Below are 25,670 nucleotides of genomic sequence, written 5' to 3' on the forward strand. Positions count from 1 at the left end.
ATGGCTTTGTTGTACCTGTAAGTCAATCTGTTCTCTGTCTTTGTAAGCTGGTTTGGGTGTGATTTTGAAAAGCGGCACATGAATAAACCTGATGACGAGCCTTCAGAGCATGCACAGGTAAAGAGTGAACCAACCAGTTGCCAGTTGGGTATTGTCCATTGCCTACAGTGCCCTTCTTTGTTATGAGCTCTTTGGGCAAGGTCTGTAAACTGTATGCTGTAGAGCAGACGGTTGCTGTTAAATATTCTGTGTTTGAAAAGCACAAAAGAGAGGCACAGGAAACATTTAGCATTTGATTCACTTTATTGTTATCAAAGTATGATAATCAAATTGTCAGAAATCTACTGAACTCATTCACACAAAGAGGAAGGTGTATAGAAAAACAACAGGCCTTCCCAGGCAGTGTTCTATATTAAATACTGTTAAGCAGAGAACAGCAAAGTAATTGCTCAGTCCCTGAATTTTTGAACACCTCAAATACTATGTACTCCACAAACTAGCTTCATGGCTAGAATTCTTGACTTTGGCCTGCAAACTCCGTTTCATTTATTGCTCAATGGTGAAATCTACTCTTTCTAGCAGAATCACATAGTAGCCCTAAAACCTTGCAGCAGCAGCAGCATCTATCTATCTATCTATATTTTGAGCAGTTGAAGTTCCATCCAGCACTCTCTACATATCAGTTGTAGTGCATTTGGTCCTTAAAAGTATTTTGGTTTTGGGGAGCAAAGTTGCAGGGACATGAAAAATGAACACATTTGTAATAATTGGGGATACCAAGAGATAGCGTGAAGTGGCAAGCAGTTGGAGAACGTGTCTCTCATGTGCTTTCACAGACTGACAGCAGCAACCAGAACCCAAAGACACATTTTAGGATCATCGTGCCCAGTGAAAATTTGACTTTGAATTGTTGATTCCCAAGATAAATAGAATGTTTTAAAACTCTAGTTTCAAAAGCAGTTTGAAAGAGGGACACAGACACATTGTTGTTGGAAAAATGTGAGCTTTAGGAAATTAATTGCACAATTTGTGGCTCCCTGGCTATGATCTACAGGAAGCTCCAGTTCAATCAGTACTTCACCACTGAATTTATGACTAACCATCATTCACAATGTTAAATGGTGGATATAAATGGCAAAATCTAACCCAATATAGCTTTTCCCATTCTGTTATCAGTTAAAGGATAAAAAGATAACAAAAAAGCCACAATACGATACAAATATAGAAGAGAAAGACTGTAATATAACCAGAAGAAGCCCCAGTGGGACAGCTAATGATGCTTGGCCATATTTAATTTTACAGTAGGCAGCTGGCACAAGCATTGATAAACAAACCACCAAGGGCCTGGAATCAACGGCGGGAGGCAGGTGTATGAGATTGATCGGGACAGATGAGAAGGGAGAAATGAAGAGGTGACATTTTGATTGCACTATGTATTAAGAATGAAATGCAGGTGGGACAGAAGTATTACAGGGCACATAAGAATGGGGCTGGAAGTCACAGCAACAGATGCCAGTTACCAGCTACAGCTGGACAATATGATGCAAGGCCAAAACATGGAAGGCACACATACAGTAGGAGCGCACTCTGAATATACATGTGGCCTTTGGTTTAACCCCTTAGTCCTCATCCCCAACTAAAACTAAGCCTACGCACAAGTAAATCAACACATTCTTGTTACCTTCGCCTCTATCACTCCCCCAGCCTGGCACCCCCTGTGTTGTAATTTAAATTGGATCCTACTCAGGAATCAGAGACCTGTGCTTTTGCTTATGTTCCACTGTTATGCACCATATGTATGGCTAGCTCTATATGAAGTGTAAGTTAGCAAGTCTCTGAAGATCTGTCACACTCGTTTCCTGTTCTCTGCTGTAACAGTCCTAAACAGACCATTAAGGCAAGCCCTAGCCTTCAGAATGTTCCATGAAAGTGATGTTGTGATGAATGTGGATTTCCCTGTGAATGTGTGAGGCCAAATAGTAAGAAATAACTCGGCAGGGAAAAGGAACCCAGTGTCACCCACATGAACCCTGCCATCTACATGGCACCAAGCATAATGGTACCTTGAGGCCATAAGACTGAAATGGGTAGGATGGGGAGCAACAGACAAGGCGGAACCAATCTTTGAGCTATAATTAAGTATAGCGTCAGTTTAGCAAGTCAGATTTGCAATCAGAAGCATTCCCAAATGAAACTTGCAGCTACAGAACAAACAGAAGCAGATTGATGCTGACAATTCAAAGACATGGCTTGAGGAGGCACTCTCAGAGTGCAAGGCGTAGAACAATGTCTGCTGGAAACTTTCAGAGGTTATGTTATTGCCATGCCCACAGTGATCACCAGTGGCCTTGTTTAAAATGGTTACTGGAATTACTGAAAAACAGGAAATTGGATGAACAGGATTGCACATTCCATAAGGCAATAAATACTTTGATAAATATTTTGTTTCTTGGAGGACCAATATTATGCTAAAACTACTACAATGTAGCAATACACAATCTAGAAAACCTAAAAGCTTGACAGAGACTATATAAAAATGTTACACCATACCAGTAACGGGAAAATATACTTGCAGACTGTAAGCTACCACTGCAGATTCTGTGTGATCTCATTGTATAGTTAGGAAAAAGTCTGAAGATTAGAAAAATACGAATGATAAACGTGTCCACAGCTGTCGCTCTGGGCACTTGCTTACTAAGAGGTCAGGCTCAGTGCAAGTTCCTCAGAACAAAATTCAGATTTCCAGGTCACTCTTACTCTCAAACTGGAGTATTTGGCACAAATCTCAAGTCAGCCCCCTATTACAAGTGTCCCTTATGACATCAGCAATTGACATACTGCCCCCTTTTGGGTGCTTTTAAAGTTTCAACACAGGGACTAACCAGACATAGATGACGATGCAGCAACTCGTATCCCAAACATATACTGAGCTCAAGGCAGGAGAGTTTGGTTGTGCCATGTTGGCTAGACACTTATGCTGGTTAGTTAACTGAGGAGATGGTCACAAGCTGTTATCTGGGTGGGCAGAAGCAGCAGGAATGAATACTAAACCATTTGCTCTGGAAGGAGGGATTGTCAATAGATGGCCAACCCAGCAGCTAACAGGCAATTATGGGTTCAGCTGAGCCTCTCTTTTTTTGCAGTCTGCCCAGCACTGCCTCAGATGAAGGTTGGTGCTTTTTTTATGGGCACTTCCTGCAATTATGGTTGCACATTACACTCCTGAATCAGGAACGTGAGCACCTTTGCCCCATGCCATTTTGTTCTATGGTACAAGGCTTGATCTTCCATAGGGGACAAGGAAATAGAATTTGGAAGAGGATTACAGTACAAGAAAAGGAGACTCCAACGAAACATGACAACCAAGTTACAATACCAAAATTTCTGGGAAGAGTTAGCTTTACTATCAGTTCCATCTTTAAGAAGTCTCCAGTAACAAGAACAGTTTAGGCTGTTATTTTGCTCTACAATGCTAAGCGTTGCTGGAAGGCAGCCTGTGTTTTAGACACTCCAGATCATGGAAGGAAGGCATCTGGCTAAAATAGCACTTGTCACAGCACTGGCTTCTGAACAATGGTTGGCAAGTACTCAAGAGACAGCCAACCGATCACAGCAAAACAGAGAGCATCTCCTTAATATCTGTCAATTCTTAGATCTACAGCCAACTGGAAATATCCAAGTTACAGGAGTAAAGAAAACCTTGCTGTCTTCAGCCACTGACCTCCACCTTGCTCCAGCAAGGATCAAGCTAAAGGGTTCAGCTTGTGCTAGAAAATCTTATCAGGAGCTCAGAGACATACTGTATCTTCTTCATGAACAATACTCATCTGGCTGGATGTCACCAACTTAAATAAAACCAAATAGCTGCTGCTGGGACTTCACTTAATACTAGCTTCCCAGCTGGGAACAATGACCCAGTACTTGTGACCCTTCAGAAAAGGTTATGTTATTGTTCTTTTCTTTATATTACAGCTCATCTATGCCCTTCCCCACATCCCAGAGAACAAGCGCAGCACATTCTTCACAAAGATGGGCACTGGGATTGCACTAAATACAGCTGGAAGGAGCTTTTGTATGTAGGACACCACAGTGTGTTATGAGCACTAATCAAAGAGACAAGTGATCATTAATTGACAGCAACATTTCCAACAAGGCCCAAACAAGTCAAGCAGGCTTTAAATAGGGTTGTCCAAAATAGCCATTCTTCCTCCCTGCCTTAAAAGGCCCTTCAAGTGTCATGTCAGAAGAGGGTATTATGCATTGTGTCATGAACCAAAGAGAACTTTTTTTACGTAGGAAATTGTATTGGCATCATAGAGCATTTCAATGTGCTCACTCCCTGGAAGCTCATAGAGTGTCACATTCTGTTTCTGCTGGCCCACCCACTTCTGACACTGCAAGGCACTTCGCAAATTCACTGTTCCATCACCATCACCATAAAAGATCTTAGGATCCTTGTCTGGAAAGGTGTCATAGAAGAACGACTCTGGGGTCTCCACCCCAGTACCATAAAGACAGTGTATGCGCACCCCTGGAGGAATCATATTGTAGACCAAGGATTCGGTCTCTGTTCTCATGAGCCAGCCATCCTCAAAGCCAATGTCTGTATAAAACTTTTGGTAATCCTGAATAGTATAGTTAGCAAATGGAGTGCTGACAAGGATCTTCTCTGGAGACCAGGTGTAGTTGTAAGGGAGCAACCAGCTGGTTGACACTGCAGATCTCTGCTGGCCTCTGATCTTAAGGGAGCTGATGACAGGGATCCGATTATTGTCACCTGAGGCATTAAAAGTATTATCTGGTTAGTGATCACATGTTGTCATATAAACCCATAATCCAGTAGTTATAAACTCATGACACAGACCAAAACTAAAGTATAGTTTTGAATGTTGTCATTTTACACTTATTAGGTTGTACTCTTCAAGCCCTGACATGGAGGGCAACAGTAAAAATATTTGATGCCAAAGATGGCATAATCCAAGGAAAACTACTGCCGTATAAAACTGTCATACAATATAAATAACTTCATGTAATCTAAAGACTTACCTTGAGAGATCGCTTGATGAATCATAACAGATAAATATATTACCTGCTATCTAAGGACTCTGCCTCCCTATCTTTAAAATTAGGCAGGAGTTGGCTTTGAACAACATCAGTACTTAAGACACCAGTAAGGTAAAGGGACCCCTGACCATTAGGTCCAGTCGTGACCGACTCTGGGGTTGCGGCGCTCATCTCGCTTTATTGGCCGAGGGAGCCGGCGTACAGCTTCCGGGTCATGTGGCCAGCATGACTAAGCTGCTTCTGGAGAACCAGAGCAGCGCACAGAAACGCCGTTTACCTTCCCGCCAGAGCGGTACCTATTTATCTACTTGCACTTCATGCTTTCGAACTGCTAGGTTGGCAGGAGCTGGGACCGAGCAACGGGAGCTCACCCCGCCACGGGGATTTGAACCGCCGACCTTCTGATTGGCAAGCCCTAGGCTCTGTGGTTTAACCCACAGCGCCAACCATGTCCTAAGACCACCAGTAGCTTCCCACAATTATAGAATCCAATCATCCTGGAAATTCAAAGATTGTTTGTCCTCCAATGCCTGTTTCGGGCTGGCTCTCTTCAACCAAAAGCTGGTTTTAGGATGAAGACTGTAGCTATTTATTACAGTAGTACATCTAGATGTAGCTAAGCATGTTCAAGTTGCACCACAAACCCCTGTCCCTTTTAATGGAAACCCCACCCTCCTCTGCAAGCTGGAGACATTTACCTGATGCTAGAACACGTAGAGTTTTTGCCACTCCTCCCCATGGGGCACCAAGTGAAATGAAGTCCCTTATGTATTTGTCTTTCCAGTCTTGCGGCTGATGGCTGAGGAAGTAGAGAACATACATATTCCCCATGCTATGGGCAATTAAAACCACTGGTTGATCATATTCTTCATACATTATCTCTATCAGCTTCCGGAGGGCCACAAAATAGTCTGCATTCTCATCTAGGAGGAAGGCAGATAATATATCCCATTAACTGAATGAGCTTATTAAGTATCTCTATTGTCATTTTATTTAAAACATTTAACACTGAACTGAAAGCTGTAGAAGATCATGTGCACTGTTTTGGATAGGTTTTCCCCCATTGCCCACAATTCCCTAAACCTTTCAGACTAGCTCCCCAACATTCAAGACAAAAGTCTCTCAGGTTTGTTTGTTTCTATGAGTCTAAGTTAAAAGAAAGTGTGTCCTGATTGTATAATCTGACACAGGCTGCAAAGAGAATGATTTTGTTCACACATGCACGTACACCACTTGACTTCTGCATCTCAATGACTGGGAAATGAAAATGTGAAATGGCCCCATTAAAAAGCACTGATTTGCATGGATGGTGGGTGACTTTAACAACACCCTGTATCAACATCTACCCTCCAGGATTCCAGCACAGCTCTTCAGTAACAATTTGGCTTGTTGCACCATCTTGACTGTATGAAGTAGAAAGGTCACCAAGACTTGTTTTTAAACAACCCTGTAACTATTTAACTATCAGGTGACATTCAGTTGCATCAGGGGCTAAATAGGTTGAACTTGTAAGTCTTGGAAAAACTTGATTACTACAAATTGTGTGTTTGCATGAGCCACAGTTCATTCTGCTCTGTAACCCTAATCCCAATAGATGAAGATTTATTTACTTGGTGCCTTCCGCCAATCATAGGGAGCGCCTCTAATATCTTCATCCCGTTGGTAGCCCAAGTCCACCAGAGTCTGCACCAGTGTATAGAAGTAGGTACCTATGGCCAAAAGAAGAAACTGAATTGCAACAATACCGCAGGCCCAATTAACACTGCCCTTTATGTAACGTTAAAATTTCAGAGCCTTTTTAAGCCAACTCCCATATTGGTTACACCATGTTATCAGTTAATTCGTTCAAATTAATCATTCTTCAGTTATAAACAATTACAATGTCAGTTACGTTAATCCACAATTCTGAAATCACAATCTGGAGATGACATTCATTTTCAAGCCCTCTGGGACAAGATGTTCCAACAACTGTTCATTCCTGAGTGGTCAATTTGCTCTATGTTTTCATCTATGAGGGTACATGACCACAGGAAGAACCTAAAGAACCTATATGATCACAGCTGTTGGAAATGAGCACTCAGAGATGGTTGTCAGTTCACCTTTGACGCAGTCTGGTTTTGTTCCACTTAAATTTTCTCTGACCTTCTAATACCAGGTGAGATGGTACTGACCTTAGCAGCTGGTAGAGTACTGAACTGTGTTTCCATAACTAACATAGTTTAACATGGTTGCCTCTATCCTGGGCTGAGCACATTTCCACTCTGTTGCCAAGGAAGTGAAGGCTGAAAGTTAACACCAAGGGTGAGGGCAAGAAATGCCATCTAAATAACCCTGGCACCATGGGGGCATTGTTATTTCTGTTTCTGGTATCAGACTTGAATGTTACATTTACCACAAGGAAGAAGCATTCTAAATCAAATGGCAATATGTACACAGGCAGGTTGGGGAACAGCCATAGCTCATCATATTCAGGTAGGGGTAGGGGAGACACTTGTCTGAAACCCTAGAAAAATCCTGACCCAGTACAAGGCAGCTTCCTATGTCCCTTCCCAAATTACATGCTTGGGCCTATGTATAATACAGATTATTGTAGTTCTTTTCCCAGCCTTCCAATCAGACAAGTGTGAGCTCTTTCCATAAAATTCAAACAAAGGCACACAGAGAATAAATCTCAGGAATTATTCTCCATCTGTGGAATTATTGTGGTTTTTGTCCAAGGACATTTAGGGGAAGGGACTATTTTGCCAGTATGTTTCATGCGTGCATTTTTGATACTTGACACTACCACTGCCAAGAATCCGAATGAGATCAGATTAGGTGAAAAATACATACCAACACTTCTTTTACTAGGGTCAAGGAATTCCAAGGAGTAAGTCTGTCCAAATCCAGGGACTTTGATATCCACCCCCTCTGGTGGCCCAGTGGATCCACTTGTTCGATTGTATACTAGCCTGGGGGGAAATATCAGTATCAAGACCAAAATTTGAATGGGAGTCTATATATTTGAATTATCAGGTACACAAAAGATGCACAACAAATGGACTTTGAAAACTTGTTTTCTGATGCACACCAACATACACTAATTAAGCCAGTAAGGTGTTAAGTCCAATCTGCAGCATACTGCAGGTCTAGAGGGAAGAGATAAGCTTTCTTTACTAATATAGCCATAAGTAGAGTTTTAGCAAAAAGGGCTAAGATACTGGTAAGACAGCTTTAAGTAGGTTATTTCAACAAAGCTTCTCAGACAGACTTAATATAGCATAAGAACAATATCCACTTAGCTGCTAGGTACTGAAGCAGCCCAGTTGCAAACAATTGGTTGGCCTTGTTCTTGCTGCCATACAGTATCCCCCTTCCTAGAGCTCTCCCTTCCTCTACTCCCTGTAATGTAGATGAGTTCCAGCAGTTTGCCTTAAAATGCACCTGATGATTTTGGCTAAAGTCCTCAACTTGAGTGCTGGACATATGTTTTTGTCATAAGCAAATAAGGTAATTAATCATTCTGCTTTGACTGTTCTGGCAGGTAAGTGGAGAAATGTTAACCAATGCCTTAAGTAACATGAGGTCTACAGACTTGTGTCAATAAGAAAATGGATGTAATATAGCATTTGTAGTGTTTGCTCTTTGAGAGACCTCTGGGTCCAAGGAACTATTTAATTTATCATTAACTCATAGTTAACATTCTGATACGCAATACAAGACAGCAATGAAGTGTTAAAAAGGCATAATGCAAGTTGAGTAACAAGCAAATTCAAGAATAACCGTTTATTCATGTGGTCACATGGAAGACAGAGCAAACTTGTTTTCTCATGTTTAAGAGGATAGGACCCAAACTAAAGGCTTCAAGTTACAAGAAAGGAGATTCTGACTAAACATGAGGAAGAACTTTCTGACAGTAAGAGCTGTTTGACAGTGGAACAGACTCCCTCTGAAGGGGCAGACTCTCCTTCTTTGGAGCTTTTTAATCAGAGGTGGGATGGTCAGCTGTCATGGATGCTTTAACTGCACAGCAGGGGGTTGGACTAGATGATGCTTGGGGTCCCTTCCAACTCTACAATTCTATGATTCAACAGCTATTTGAACTTTTATGTATGCAGGTAGTATTTCATGACTGGATTCCTGCCAATTTCAAACTACCACCTTTTTGAATGCTGGCTCAATTCCTACAGCATATCAAGCCACAGTCTTTGCTAACAAAATTTAGAACACAAATCATGTGAGTAACTGGCAGGGAACCACCATGAAAATTGTTCCAGAGGGACAAGGGTGGAACTAAATGATTCTCTGTTTCACACACAATCACATTTCCTATACTGCAATGGGAAATTGTGAATCCATGGCACGTACACATATTTTGCACTGTTTGATTGTAGCCTAAACCTGCTGCCAATTACTGTAGTTTCCTGCTGTGGACATGTGTTCCTCAAAAGTGACAAACTGCATACAGACTTCATAGTTTTCTGGCTGCTACACATAATAGCCGAGCCAGGATTTGAATTCTGATCCTACTGACTTTCCCACATTGTCTTCTAAGTGGTTTGGGATCTCAGCTAGATCTCATAGAATTTGGGTACTTTTTGCTACTCAAAAAAGAATCAAATTATTTAAGTCCCATTTTTATACAGAACCGAGTCCTTTTAACAGTGCTATGACCCACCTGATATTATCTATCCAACAGTCAATGATAACGGGAAGCAGCAGTTCTAAGTTGAGCCACAATGTGTAGTAACTTTCTGTCTTCTTGGAGCAGAGGTAGTGCACCACAGAAGGTTTGTCCAACTTTGCTTCTAACTGGTTACCCAAATCTCCCGGCACTGTAATGGCAAAAGGAAGGGAAGAGTTACATCAAGTGCTGTGGTTTTGCTCAGGCATTTTTACTCCCACCCCAAAGCTACACTTGGTTTTAAAATGCATTGAGGTTTTATAACTTAAAGAATGCTACACTCTGTAAAGCAATCGGAGCTCTGTGGAGAAATGGCCTCAGCACTATTGTAAAGTAGCCTAGAACAGTGTTTCCCAACCTTTTTTGGGCAAAGGCACACTTGTTTCATGAAAAAAATCTCGAGGCACACCACCATTACAGCCCCGTGACGTCAGCGCGCAGCGTCACGCCGGGAGGGACATGAATTGCTAGCAAATTACATAATCACCTCCTTGAGGGCTGGCTCATCTTCTCCGAAGGCAGAACCCCATTAATTAACAGCACAGACTCACACCATAGCCAAGACGAGGGGGGAAAACCTCAGTCATGCACAGTCATGCACATGTGGGGGCTAAATGAGGACGAAGACCGGGCAGAGAGCAGGGTTCAAATCACCCCACCTGGCCAGGACAATCCCTGGGTGCTCCCTTGGGCCACTCGCCTGACCCACCTCGCAGGGCTGTTGTTGCGAGGATAACACAGGGAGAACCACGCGCGCCCCCGGGAGCTCCTTGGAGGAGAAAGCGGGCGATGAATGCAATGCACGAAATATATGAGAGGCGACCAGGTTTTGCAGGTGAGGGGCCCCCGCCAGCCTCCACTTCCAACACCCGGCGCAACGACGCCGAAGTTTCCCCCCGGGCTCGGCTCGGGGAGCAGCGCTGCTCCCCCCGGCTCCCCTTCGCCCTCCCGGCTCTCTCTGCCGCCCACTGGGGACCCCCCTCACCTGCCAAATCCGGAGCACCGGTGGAAGTTGCATGCATGCATGCAGGGCGCCGCGTTGCCATTGCATTGCACTGCACTCCATGCAACGCCTGCACGCATGCATTGCCTTGCACGCCCGCCAAGGGGTCTCCCCGCGGTTCGATGCGTCCCCTCCTGCGCGGATGCAGCATTGCAAAAATAAAACCCCCCCGAAGCAGCCCTACCTGGGGGGCAGCCTCCGCCTCCGCCGCTCCACCTCCGCGGGGATCCCCGGGCTCCATCCTGCCGCCCGATCTCCGCGGGGGCGCAGGCAGGCTGCGCGGGGTCTGCGCGGAAGAGCCCCTGCCCGCCCGGCCGCCGCCGCTGCGCTCATTCCATGGCCGGGAGAAGAGCGCTTCAAACAAAACGCCCGGCCCGCCAGGCCACGCTGGGAAACGTAGTTTGCGCACCCCGCACGGGCGCAGCCCAAGGGCTTGGGGACTACGGATCCCGGCAGCCCCCGCGCCGGGGACGGAGGGGGAGAGGCCGGGTGCAGGGATGGAGGGACGGGTGGGCGAGCGAGTGAGTGGAAGCCGCCAAGCCTTGGCCGAGAGCCAGGAAGGGCCTCCCAGGAGGAGGAGGAGGAGGAGGGAGGCGCAGAGCGGGAGGGAGGGAGGGAACCCCAGGGGTCATCTAGTGACGGCGCCCCAATCGAAAATTTGACTTTTAAAAAAAAAATCTTTCGAATTTTTTAATTTTTCCCGCGGCACACCAGGCAACATCTCGCGGCACACTAGTGTGCCGCGGAACAGTGGTTGGGAAACACTGGCCTAGAAATTACCCAGTCTCCAAGCCTGTCAGCTGACCTGTAAGAATTATCACACACTTGTGATGCTTGATATTCTAAGAAATGTAAATACTTCTGAGTTCAGATTATGTTCGGTGGGGGAGAAACTTGTTATTTCAACAAATGGGAGTTAAATTGACTGTTTCAAACTATTTTAGCACACTATGCATTTTTAACTATGCAAGGAAAAAAGTGCCTTCAAAATTATTATAAGATTTTGCAACCGAGAGTCCTTTCATGGAACCTCCCACCTACATTACACAAAACCGATTTGTCAGCTTATTTATCAAAATTTTTGTTTGCTTTATATTTTCCACTATTATACACATCAACTGTGCTTTATGCTACTTTTATACTATTTCTGACCTGAAGGAAAGGAAGAATGCAATAAAGATTCAAAATTAATTATTTATTTATTCATTATAGTACCATAATTAAATGTATACGGTATATCACCCTTCACCCAAGATCACAGAGCGATTTATTTATTTATTTATTTATAAAAATGATATTTATTACTTTTCGAACAGTTTCAACACAACACTACAAACAAACAAAAAAAGAAAAGAAAAAAAGAACAATACAAATACAATACAAAAACACTACATACAAAACAAAACAAAAACAAACAAAAACAATTTTAAAACACCTCAAACATTTTCAATATCTTATCTTTCATTCGCTTATTTCCAACGACCTCCTCACACCTCCCTTTTTGTATTCCACTTCTATTTATTGTTTCAGCAATTCATTTCCATCTTCCTCTGTTTTCTATCCTATAATTATCTTAACACATTCTTGCCTTATTTTTTCCTTTAATTTTCTATTCATCTATTTATACAGTGATGCCCCGCAAGACGAATGCCTCGCAAGACGGAAAACTCGCTAGACGAAAGAGTTTTCCGTTTTGGAGGTGCTTCGCAAAACGAATTTCCTATGGGCTTGCATCGCAAGACGACAATGTCTTGCGAGTTCCTGCTGGGTTTTTTTCCTCCCCCCCCTTTTTCTAAACCGCTAAGCCGCTTATCAGCTGATCCGATCAGCAGATAAGACGCTAAAAGCCGCTAATAGCGCTAATCCGCTAATCCTTCAATGGGCTTGCTTCGCAAGACGAAAATCCGCTAGATGAAGAGAATCACAGAACAGATTCTTTTCGTCTTGCGAGGCACCACTGTACTTAATTCCTTATAACATTTCTACTAAAGCCATATAACTTCACTCCAACATTCTTCTAACATTCATTAATTTTACAATATTTCTATAAATAGTCTTTAAACTTTTTCCAGTCTTCTTCCCCCGACTCTTCTCCCTGGTCTCGGATCTTGCCAGTCATTTCCGCCAATTCCATATAGTCCATCAACTTCATCTGCCATTATCCAACACTTCAGCGCTTTCAAGAAGCAACCATTCTCTCAGCCAGCAAAAAGCAGGTGGTTCACAACAAAGTTTAGAGGTCTGGCAGGGCAAGTCCACCTCCTTCTTTGGCATCCGTCACTATCTTAAATTTTACTCGTGGCTTCCTGCCCTGCCAAACAAATCTAGAGACATCCCTCTGCCACCTCCTGAAACAATCCATCCCATCCAAAGCCTGCAATGTTTGAAACAAAAGCAACATCCCCGACAACACAGCAACCCTCATCCCCACCACAGCAACTCGGCCCAACAATAACAACTTCAGATTTGTCCATATTTCCAAATCCCCCTTCTCATCAATCCAACGTCCTTCACAGTTATCCTTGAATAAATTCACATTTCTGGCGGTCATACTAACCCCCAAATACCTCTCTTTCTCAACCGATGTTAGTCCTGTCTCCTCCTGAAACTCTGTCAAGCTTTCCTTTTCCTCTGGTAGGGCTCTGATCCTCAAATTCATCTGTTCCTCTTTAAGTTCAATCATAACAAATGTCAGCTTATGTTCATCAAGTTGTCCTTGTATGGATTGGACTCTCTCTCTCTCCAGTTGTATTGCTTTACATTCAGCAGCAAGGGTTTTCTCCTTGACTTCATCCGCAGTTTGCCGTATCAGAGTAGATTCCTGTATCAATTTCTGGATGGTTTCTGTATTGGTATTCACCTTTTGTCCCAGATTATTTAAACTTTCCACCATTAAGTCTATTTTAATATTTGCAGCATCCACTTTCACATTTATCACGTCTGTTTTCTTGTGAAGCTGTTCCAGCGAATCGTTTATTTTCACTAATACGACCACTAAGGCCTCTTCTGTCGACATTCCGTCTGTTTTTTCCTTTCAATTTGCCATAACACTTAAGAGACGCAGCTGGAAATTCCCCTAGCCCAGCTCCTGTAGAGCAACCAATTTCAAAAGCTTCCACTAGGGGAAAACAGTTTCTATTTGTATTAGTCAGTACTGTCCTCTTTTAAACAATGTTCCAATAATCCAAAGTTAGTTTCAGTTTTCAGTTACTTTTACTCCTCTTTAAAAGCAGCCGGAGACAGTAGAAACAATGTATTCTCTTATTTAGCTACCTGTCAATGAACGTTCTAAACGCTGTCAATGAACATTCCAAAAGACATCGATCCTGCTAGCAGCCCGTTTCCAGGGTCTGAGCGGCGGTATTTTAACTCTCTTGACTCTCTCCTACAGGCATATTCAGTCCACCACTTCCCCCCCTCTTCTCCTGTCTCCAAAGGGGGGGGTTAGTTCTTTGCCGATGGAGATTTAGTCTTTTTACAAAAGGCTTTCCAAGACTTCAGCTTGCAGGCTCATTGCTTTAATTTATTTACAAAAGGGGAGGCGGACTTCCTGTATTGAACCTCCCCGTTTCGATGCCAAATTAAACGTTTAAAAATCCAATTCTCCCACTTCAGCTCTACTCACGGGTAATTACATTAGAGTCCAATTGTCCACAGGAAAAAGTCAGTGCTCTCCAGCAACAGCTATGCAGCTTCGCTCCGTGGAAGAAGCAGACAATTTGAAGCACCGCGCCGCTCACCCCACGTCGCTCCTGATCCCCGAAACCGGGTTTCCCCGCAAGTAGGGGAGGCGCAAAAGGTGCCCGCCGAATCCCACGTTCACAGGCTTCTCCCGCCTGTAATTTTTACGGGTCTCCGCCTTCGCCATGGCGGTACAGACCCAAATTCCCACGGGGCAAATTCCTCCCGATCAGAGGAATTCCGCCATTGCCGGAGGCACCAACCCGGAAGTCCCACAGAGCGGTTTACAGTATAAAAACACAAAACTACACAACATAAAAACAAAATGAATTCTATAAAAAATGTTAAAGGCACTTCTGCATATGCAAGACAGTCCCTCCTCCTCATGCCCCATCCCTTTCATCAGCAAACATTTACATTGCCCAAAGCAAGCATCATTCATGTCAGATTGGATAGAATTTATGGAGAATGGAATTCAACAGTCATGAAACACTGTTTCCTTTCTCAGCACAATGTGATATATTTTATCATCTCAATTGCTTCTGAAATTAGGTTGAATGAAAACTGCATGGACAAGTGTATTTGGCATTGCTTTGTATATAGACCATTATAGACACTTCCCTCAAAACTGATTATTCACTTAATATTGAAAATGAATACAGGAACTTAATGTAACAGGAACATTGGACTTAATGTAAGGAAATATGCTTGTTTCCTGTAAAATAGCTGCTATATAGGCACTTCTTCAATACAGTGGTGCCTCGCAAGACGAAAAGAATCCGTTCTGTGATTCTCTTCGTCTAGCGGTTTTTTTCGTCTTGTGAAGCAAGCCCATTGAAGGATTAGCGCTATTAGCGGCTTTTAGCGGCTTATCTGCTGATCGGATCAGCTGATAAGCGGCTTAGTGGCTTAGAAAAAGGGGGGAGGGGAAAAAACCAGCAGGAACTCGCAAGACATTGTCGTCTTGCGAAGCAAGTCCACAGGAAATTCGTTTTGCGAAGCACCTCCAAAACGGAAAACTCTTTCGTCTAGCGAGTTTTCCGTCTTGCGAGGCATTCGTCTTGCGGGGCACTACTGTATTAGTTTGCATTTCCATCAAGACTATGATAACTCCATTAAATGAGTTAACACTTTTTTCTCTTCATTTACTTTTCACTAGCTATTTTACAAGAAAATCTTTGTTACATGTTCCACAAATCACTCCTAGCTCATGTCTGGCAGGTGCAAGAGCTCCCAGAAACTCAAGCCATGTCAGAAGTTAGGCTGCTGCAGTCTGTGTGGTCCCTGAAGCATCTGGAAAGTCACCAGGGCAAATATGCCTTAAGTATCTCTTCTCCGCCCACCACCCGACATATGCATCAATGGATGCTGACTAGCCAGCATACAAGGCAACGTTCTCCTAAAAACATTTTCAAGGTCTCATCCTGTATTATCTAGACAAGATCACGCGCCAGGCAGTTTGACTACTTTCCCTATCTCTGTTTGCTGCTTTGACTCAGATGTCTATCCAGGGCTGGAAGACACAATCAAATGCATCTCATGTATTTACTAATAGTACTATTCTTAGAGCAGACAACAAAAAGCTAGATACAGAATTACCACCCTAGCAAAAACATTTTCTTTCCAATGTTGCAATCTTGAAGGTTTTCCCACCTAAATAGAAACTATATAAACCAAAACTAGTTTCAAGGAACTGAAGGAAGAATTGACATAAATAGGTGTGGGGGGTGGATGGAGCTACCATTCATTAGGCATTTAAAAATCTGATACAATTAAATGTCTTAAGTATTTGCACTTGGAAACTGGCTGGGGATTTAGAACTTGATTCACCCTCCCTCTGCCTGTTATAACATGGATTTGAGCATGTTTTCTTCATGGTGGGCAGTTCTCAAGTTTTCACCTCTAATTCCAAGAAACAGGACTCTTTATTTTTGCAGCTTCTGTTTGCACGGAGTTGTGGAAAAGTCTCCCGTAACTGTTGAACAAGATGAAGAGTTTATAAAACCACTTACAATTAAGGGTTGTTTATTTTGCAAGAAGCTTCTATGTTATAATTAGGACTAGAAGGGCAGTCACATGATGTGCAGATTCCTCCGAAGAGTGCATGAGTAAACAAACCCTGCCACACACACCCAGCTGCCAACCTGAGTCAAACAACGGAGTAGGAGCTTAAGAAAATGAATACCCAAATAGCTTTGTTTAGGGCCAAACTACATCGGACCGTGACAGACCAGCGTCTAAAGCAGATCGCTGATCAATTGTTATAAAGGAGTATTTGCATGATTTAAAGCAGAAATGTCAAGTGACTGCTGAACCCTTCCTGTGCTCTCAACCCCGCATTCTAACCACTTGTTCTCAGTGTTTCATCTTGCAGTAGCAATCTAAACCTCAAAGTTAAAAGCAGCTGAAATGAAGCTAGGGAGGGAAAGGTTAAGTACCCCACCCCCATCCACATCTGGCCCACATCATATTAAAACTTGACCATTGGCTGGCTTCCTAGGAATTGTACACAGTCAACTGTGGATTGTGTTGCATTGCTGTCACGTGTAGTTTGGCCCTTAGGTTCTTAAGAATTTTAGCAAAAAGTCAATTCAAATCCTTTGTAAGTGATCCAGCAAACCAATTCTGATCCTAAAATGTATTTCTTAAACGCTGCTCAGAAATTAATGTAAATGAAAAACAAAAAAACAAAACAAAGCTGAACGGTTTGCTTAAAAGCACTGAAGTTCTTTTAAATAAGTAGTACATAGCAAAATGAGCAAAGAGATCCTTATGAATGTTTATAAATACACTACCCTTGATACGAGTCCAACCTACTTGCTTACCCAAGAGCAAAGCTTGCGTCAGTTAGTATAATTTGTAGCAGGAGTTATAGACTGAAAATGGTATTGTTTCAAATGAATGGTATCAAACTGGATCTGGATCTACATAGATTATGCACTAATGTGCGGCAGCAAGCTTTTATTTCCAGCTGCTGCAAAGCTTGGCACTGTATTCAAAAGTCTGAAATACTTGCCTATCAGGCATTATCCTTTATGACTAAAAAACACTATGTCCAAGCATGCTGCCCTGCGAAAAAATGTAAAAGAAAATTAAAAGCAGATATTCTTGAGGTCAAGTTCCCGATACAGTTTGATACAACAACTAGCACATTGCCTGAGAATAAGTCCTCTCCGCTTGCAACTGTAACTATATTATAATAATATTAAGGTGCACACACATAGCAGGCCCCACTCCACAGAAAACAAATCTTTCACCTTTCAAAATTAGGAAATATTCCCTGAAAAAAATAAATACACTTCATCTGAGTACACATAGCAAAATAATGCGAATATTGCACAACATCAAGAAAAGTGCTTAAAAGTCAAAGAAAAGTACAACAGTAAGGAAGCATATGGAGAAGGAAGCTACAGTTCCGGTAGGCAGTATCACTGGAGCACAGCCTAACTTACTATTCTCCTGTGCAAACTACATGAAGTGTGGGTAAATTATATTGTTTTTAAAATGCAAAAGTGGATCTATTCCAAGGACATGTATGAAATGGAACTGGTGGTGGTAACAAGATTGTCCTCTATAAAATGATGTTCAGCATCTCATACTAAAGGTTAGCAACACTTTAGCCACCACAAATGTGCTATGGCTATACATTAAATCATGGGGCAATCAGTCAATAATAACTATCACTGAAATTAATCTTCCTAACAAGGTGCCACAATACATGTTGTGTACCTCCACTTGCAACTATCTCCATGGCTAACTGCCAGTTTGAGAAGCAATGATTTAGTCTCAAAGAAGACCAAGTGGATCACAGAAAGCTTCTTATCCTACTAAGTCAAGTAAAGAGATTACACTTATTCAAGAGAACGGTGATGGCCAAGAAGCAATCACCAAGTAAAAAAGAATGTGGCTCTACTCCTTAATACAAGATGGGCATGGTTGTTTATGTAAGCAACCTGCTACAGGAACAAATTGCACTTGCATGCGTAGGTTATAGAGATAAAACCTATGCAAAGACAGGAACTCAACAAACGAACACAAGTAGTTATGCAGTCTCTTGCAGTATGAGCAGGCAGATCTTTGACCACAGTCCAAAGGCCAATTTACATTTACTTTCATCTTTTGAAATTCACCAGTTAAGCATCTGGAAACCCCTAGGATGAGGAAAGAAGCAAAATATTAAGAGGACTGCTGTTGGTTTCATTTACTTTTTAAGTAGCCCATTAACTACTCATCCCTAGTTGATGCTTGCACAACCCTATTTGACCTATGCATATAGGAACTAACCAAGACAATTAAAAAAGAGACACAGACAGCTTTCTGGGGTAGGTGGTGGTAGGTTTTTTTTTTGTTGTCGTCCCACCCCCACAGCAATTCCCAAACTGACTTAGGATAACATAAGACATTTTTTTCTACCAAGTCAATTTAAATATGTCAGTGTGGTAAAACGTCCCAAAATGAAGCCATGTGTGATGCGTCAGAAGTAGGACTATTATCTGTTTCCCTGGACTGGGTTTTGTTGCTTTTTGGGAGGAAGGTTCGACTTGGAAAACCACATGGAATATTTCTTTACCCCAACAAGTTAACAATGGACAAAAGGAAAAGACAGCTCAACTGCAAGAATCTATAGATTTTGTGGGATTTTTTGTTGCTGATGTTTTTCAATTCACAGGTGTTTTGCAGCACAAAACTTGTAAATAATAAATGGCTTAAATTTAGGGAAACGGTTTACTAACCCCACCTGCATGACCATCTCTACTTTTCTGGAGCTGGCATGCTGAGTGGCCCTTGTCCCTCATGCAACGCAGAAAGCTTTTAAGCTGTGTCTTGCTTACTGGTCTCTGAAAGGCTCTCACACAGGCACCGGGTGGCTCCCAGAGCCTGTGCGAGATCTTCCCAGAGCCCTGTAAGCAAGGCAAAGAGCTTAAAAGCTCTCTTCATCATGGGAAAACCCAGCACAGAAAGAGCGTTTAAACTCTCCACCTTGTGTCCGTTTAATTGCAGGGCACAGATGATCTTCAGGGTCCCTTCCAACTCTATTATTCTGTGAGCTGTGATCTGCATGCTGGCCAGCCACCAGGCACATAAAGCTGTGATTGTGCAGGTTCATAAGTTGTGAGTTGATTGTATTGCATCCGAGATCAGACAGTCATGGGAAGACAAAAAAATTAGTAACTGGTGTGTTCCCAATTCTGATAGAAACAGGAAATTAATGCTCCCATAAACAAAGGACCAGGGTGTTGTTTATATTATTTGAATCTTCATATAAACAAGATATGTTAATTGCCATCTGCTTGCCCATATTGGATTTATTAGCAGCTGCATTAAAACCCCATAGTGAGCATCTGTCTAGCACATGACTTATTTTAACTCATTTATTTCTCATGTGGCTGAAGCCTGATATTAGATCTGCAGATATTTCACTGGTCGCTTTATCTCAGTTGATGCCAGCCCTGGATTAAATGTCAAAGCACATTGTTTAGCCTTTGTGGAAAACAAGTAAGAAGAGAGAACTGGTAAAGGCTCATCTCCATAAAGAGACACATAGGCAAACTGTTTGCCACTCCACGACCTCAGAAATTCACACATGTAAATTCATTTCATTATTTGATTCTGTTAATCAGGTCTCTCAATATGACATATCCTTTTAAACAATAGTGAAAATTATTAAAAGATAATCAGCCTTTGTCTCAATGACACCATAACAGCTAACCTCTGCTTTTGGCTGATCGCAATGCAACAGTTTAAAGAGCTATTTATTGTTTCTATTCTGTGAACACATACCTGCATGATTAAATTCTGCAGTAGTCAGAACACTGCCTACATTTAATCTGTCATTCTGCTCTATACAAATAACTGAAGTACTATAAATAAGATTATGTTTCATTTTGAAGCGGGTCAAGATCTAGTCAACAGGCAAGGTTTCCCAATGCCAAAATAAACATAGTATACGCTTTTAGATGTGTGTATTTCCTAGTTATAAAACTACAACCATTTGTGTACGTGAAGAACACAGTTTGGTGAAATCCATGGACTTTAGATTAACTGAATTCAGCTTATTTAACAGAGACCTATGCTGGCTAGTATTACTTGATCTCTCAGTGGCTTCTGATTCCCTTTTTGCTCCCACCCCTGCCCCCAGAGTATATTGTATAAAACAGAGTAATTCTATAAATTCAACAGCTCATAAAATACTAAGAAACACAAAATTCTACTATTGGTAGAATCTTTACCAGATTAACTGCCACCCCACATGCTTTCTCAGGGAATACTGGCAACTTCCTTGCACACAACTCTTCTAACACTGTTCTTAGAAATAAATCCCATAGTTATTAAAGACACTTATTCCCTGGTAAATATGTGAAGGGTTCCAAGCAGTGGGATGTTAGGGTTATAGATTATTCACTACTGGTTTTATCCCACAGCATAAGAAAAGCCATAGTTTTTCCTTAATATTGGTATCAGGGTTGGCATCACTGTTGTAAATGTTTGTTAAAAATAAATGTCACCATAAATAAATAAATAAATAAATAAATAAATATTGCTTAAGCCAAATATCTGAAGAATCAAATGAAGAAAAACACCAGTAACTTGTATAGGACTACAACACCTCCTATGTTATTTATCCATTTAGTCTAGGTTGTATCCTGTTAGGCCATACAGAGTAGACACTGAAATCAATGTACATTACTAACTTAAGTCCAATGATTTTCATTTACTTGGATACAAACCACATTGGCAGGAAGGAGGTTAAAGTTAACATTATCACAGTGGTATATAGCTGTTAGACTAAGTGATAGTGAGGATGCAGGGTGGAATGTAGGAAGCTGCCTTATGCAATGTCAGACCATTGGTCCATGTAGCTCAGTACTATCTACACTGAATGGCAGCAGCTCTCTACAGGGTCAGTCAGGGAACATTTCCAGTGCTATCTGGAGATGCCAGGGATTGAATCTAGAACTTTCTACATTCAAAGTAGTTAGACACTTGTCTGATAATATGAGAAACATAATTAATATTTTAGAAAAATTACAAGTGAATATTAATACCAAGGCAGTTTTGATATTTGTGGACGCGGAGAAAGCTTTTGACAATATTTCTTGGAGTTTTATGAAGAACCTACAGGGGATGGGGGTAGGTCAAGGTTTTGGAAATGGTATAAGTGCAATTTATTCAGAACAAAAGGCTAAATTAATTGTTAATAACGTGGTGACGGAGGAATTTAAGATAGAAAAAGGGAAACGACAAGGTTGCCCAATCTCTCCATTGCTTTTTATATCGGTCCTGGAGGTCCTGCTGAATATGATTAGAAGGGACCAATTGGTTAAAGGTATACAAGTCGGAGCTAAACGGTAACAAATTGAGAGCATTTGCAGATGACTTAGTATTGACATTACAGGAGCCAGAATCTAGTACTAAAAGAGTTTTGGAACTGATTCAAGAATTTGGTCAGGTTGCAGGATTTAAACTGAATAAGTTAAAAACAAAGGTTTTAGAGAAAAATTTAACAGTGATTGAGAGAGAGGTTTCAGAACGAGACAGGTTTACAGTGGCTAAGAAAGTGAAATACCTGGGGATTAACATGATAGCTAAAAATGGGAATCTATTTAAAGACAATTATGAAAAATGATGGACTGAAGTAAAAAAAGATTTAGAAATTTGGTCAAATTTGAAGCTTTCACTGCTAGGCCGCATTGCTGCGATAAAAATGAATGTATTGCCTAGAATGTTGTTTCTGTTTCAAACATTGCAAATTTTGGATAAAATGGATTGTTTCAAGAAGTGGCAGAGAGATATTTCTAGATTTGTCTGGCAGGGCAAGAAGCCTAGAATAAAATTTAAAATACTAACGGATGCAAAGGAAAGAGGTGGATTTGCCCTGCCAGACCTTAAACTTTATTATGAATCAGCAGCTTTTTGCTGGCTGGAAGAATGGCTGCTTCTTGAAAACACAGACATTTTGGATTTAGAAGGTTTTAATAATGTATTTGGATGGCATGCATATTTGTGGTATGATAAGGTCAAAGCACATAAAGCAGTTAAAAATCATATTGTCAGGAAAGCATTGTTTAATGTCTGGATAAGATATAAGGACCTACTTGAAAATAAAACCCCAAGGTGGTTGTCACCGATGGAAGCGAAGGCTCAGAAAAAGCTCAATATGGAGGCCAAATGGCCGAAATATTGGGAAATTTTGGAACAAGAGGGAGACAAATTGAAATTGCAGAGTTTTGAAAAACTAAAAAATAAAGTGCGAGATTGGCTTCATTATTATCAGATAATGGAGGCATATAATTTGGACAAGAAAATTGGGTTCCAGGTGGAAAAATCAAAATTGGAAACAGAACTGTTAGATCCCAAAATCAAGATTTTGTCAAAGATGTATAACTTGCTGTTGAAATGGAATACTCAGGATGAAACGGTGAAATCTGCTACGATTAAATGGGCACAAGATGTTGGACGTAACATAATGATGGCTGACTGGGAACAGTTATGGACCACAAGTATGAAGTTTACTGCATGTAATGCCTTAAGAGAGAATATTATGAAAATGATATACAGGTGGTACATGACACCAGTCAAGCTTGCTCTGGTGGACGTGCCCAAGGATTAAGGCTTTCTGGGAGATGATTTATAATGAAATGAAAAAGGTATTTAAATATACCTTTCTGAAGAAACCAGAGGCCTTTCTCCTGGGCATGGTTGGCCAATTGGTGTTAAAGAAGGATAGAACTTTCTTTATGTATGCTACAACAGCAGCAAGAATACTTATTGCAAAATATTGGAAGACACAAGATTTACCCACTCTGGAAGAATGGCAGATGAAGGCGATGGACTATATGGAACTGGCGGAAATGACTGGCAGAATCCGAGACCAGGGAGAAGAGTCGACTCTGGGGTTGCGGCACTCATCTCGCTTTATTGGCCGAGGGAGCCGGCGTACAGCTTCCGGGTCATGTGGCCAGCATGACCAAGCTGCTTCTGGCAAACCAGAGCAGTGCACAGAAATGCCGTTTACCTTCCCACTGGAGCGGTACCTATTTATCTACTTGCACTGGCATGCTTTCGAACTGCTAGGTTGGCAGGAACAGGGACCAAGCAACGGGAGCTCACCCTGTCGCGGGGATTCAAACCGCCAACCTTCTGATCGGCAAATCCTAGGCTCTGTGGTTTAGCCCACAGCGCCACCTTAGCCCACGTTAATTTTTTAAAAAAATTTAAAAATCAAGTGCAAACATAAGGCATGAACAGAATAAGCCTGTATATCTTCCCCCACCCAATAAAGCAGAACTTACTGCTTCCTCTCTGGGCTTGAGGGTGACCTCCAGGCTCCCCACATCCCCCTTCGCCCACGTCTCTCCACATCGCCGCCCCACCCTGAGCCCATGAATAGCCAGGGGGGCTTTTGAACTTGAAGGGTGCCTCCCCCACCCCCAAACCCCACGGAAACTTCTCGTCCCAACCATGTGGGGGGATCTGTAGCCCTAGCAACCTTTCCTCACAGATGCCCGTTTTTTTCCTCTCCGACCCCGACAAGGACTCCGCCCCCCGGCCAGTCCTTACCCAGCACGACCGGGGGGCCGGGGGAGCTCCTTCCTCTGCGGGGCAGGCAGCAGGCGCCGTGAGGCGAGCAGAAGAGCAGCAGGAAGAGAAGGGCCAGCGAGGGGAAGGCAGCCCCGTCCGGGAGGAGCTGCTTCCTCCGACCCCGCCTCGAGCCGGCCGGCCGCATTATCGCATCAGCTCATGCCCCTCCTCGGAGGAGCGAGCCGCGAAAGCGATCAGAGTCCCAGTCCCGCCGCCGCCGCCTCGAGACAAACAAAACGGCTCTCTCCCCTCTCGAGCTTCCTCCGACCGCCGGAGCCTGTCAGCTGAGGCGGCGCGCGCGGTGCCAAAGGGCCTATATAAAAGGGGGGGGGACGGCTAGCCAATCAGCTTCTCACCGGCTGCCTCATAGCCAATGAGAGAGAAGTAGGCGTTCCGGCGCTCCTCCTATTCCTTTCCTACCCTCGAGTTCAGTACGGGAAGTTGAGAGCGGAGATGTCGATTGAAAGAAAACACACACAAAAAAACCCCAAGACGTTGAAGAAAACACGCCCCCCCCTTTCTTCCCCGCGGCCGGGAAAGACCAATCGCAGATCGAGCAGATCCGCTCCGTCTCAAAGCATAAGAGTTGCATATGCTGCAATTGTACAAGCGAGGACTGGTGCAACGCGGTTTGTTTTGCAATGTCCACCCACTCATCTCCTAGTGCAGGGATCAGGAACCGGTGGGTGCCCAGCTTTGCAGCTGCCAGTCCTCTTGATCATGGAGCATGCTGGCTAGGGGGTGTTGGAGGATACCAGCATATTGTGGGTGGGGGGCACTGGTGCCCCATCCCTGCCGTAACAGAAGTGCTCCTGCTCAGGCCGCTATATAACAAGTTTTAAGGAGCTTAAAGCGGGCCGGGCCAGCGAGGGCTGCATTTCTTACTTTTCCAGCTGACGTTCAGCCTTCTGTGAATACTGAATGTATTGGGCTGTTTGGGAGGCAAGCAAAAGGCATTTCAAGGACACATTTCAGCCTGGCAAAGACACTAAAGGAGGGTGTGAAGCAGGGCTGGCGAAGGTGCAGAGTGGGAAGAGTCCCAGGGGCAGATGCAGAGGCTCGGAGTAATGTATTTGACACACATACCCAGACCTGTGGTCCCCCCTCCCTTCCATACATAGGTGCAAGGACTTTTCTGTTATTGTCAGAGTAGCGAAATTGCATTTTTACTTGATAAAGGAGCTGCATTCTACCTTATGGTAAAGTCAGCTCTGAGTGTGACTCAAAAAAGTATTTAGGGTGCGCCTAAATACCACTGACATCAGTTTATCATATTTCTGTGTGTGCCTGATCACAGCGTAGGAGTATAAACCCATCCGTAACCAGTTCTGTACTGTTTCCTGGAAGCCAGATGGGTTTTTTCCCACCCACATCTCTCTGGGTTCTATTCCTGCCCCCAAACGCCACCTTTTCCTCCCCAATCCAAGCATTTCATATAACAGGAAAATGAAATACCTAATATTGATTCATTCATTCATTTTATGGAGCATGTGACTTGCTGAGCTGCTTTGTGTTTAACTAGCAACAGATAAAGTGGAATCCGTTGCCCTTTTTTTTCTTTTTGGCTTTTTTTGTCCACTCTGTCATGTGCCTGTGCCTTGAATGGGTCACTGATAACTGCTAATCAGCCAAGAAGGCCCTTGCCAAGAAAAGCCTTTTAAATGACAAGACTCTGTA

At 42.8% G+C, this 25,670-nt stretch overlaps 1 protein-coding gene across 1 annotated transcript; it reads right to left on the minus strand.

Annotated features, from left to right (window-relative positions):
• Positions 1 to 284: 284 nt before the first annotated feature.
• On the minus strand, positions 285 to 24,292 carry PLA2G15 (phospholipase A2 group XV). Its single transcript, XM_081200858.1, has 6 exons — positions 23,973 to 24,292; positions 9,722 to 9,878; positions 7,897 to 8,015; positions 6,675 to 6,773; positions 5,763 to 5,987; positions 285 to 4,777 (listed from the first exon to the last, which is right to left on the minus strand). Exons 1-6 carry the CDS (start codon positions 24,136 to 24,138, stop codon positions 4,266 to 4,268), a joined length of 1,278 nt encoding a protein of 425 aa, XP_081056984.1. The 5' UTR covers positions 24,139 to 24,292; the 3' UTR covers positions 285 to 4,265.
• Between the last annotated feature and the right edge of the window lie 1,378 nt (positions 24,293 to 25,670).

The sequence above is a fragment of the Podarcis bocagei genome, assembly GCF_964188305.1.
Source record: "Podarcis bocagei genome assembly, chromosome: 7".
In the NCBI taxonomy this organism is placed as follows: domain Eukaryota; kingdom Metazoa; phylum Chordata; class Lepidosauria; order Squamata; family Lacertidae; genus Podarcis; species Podarcis bocagei.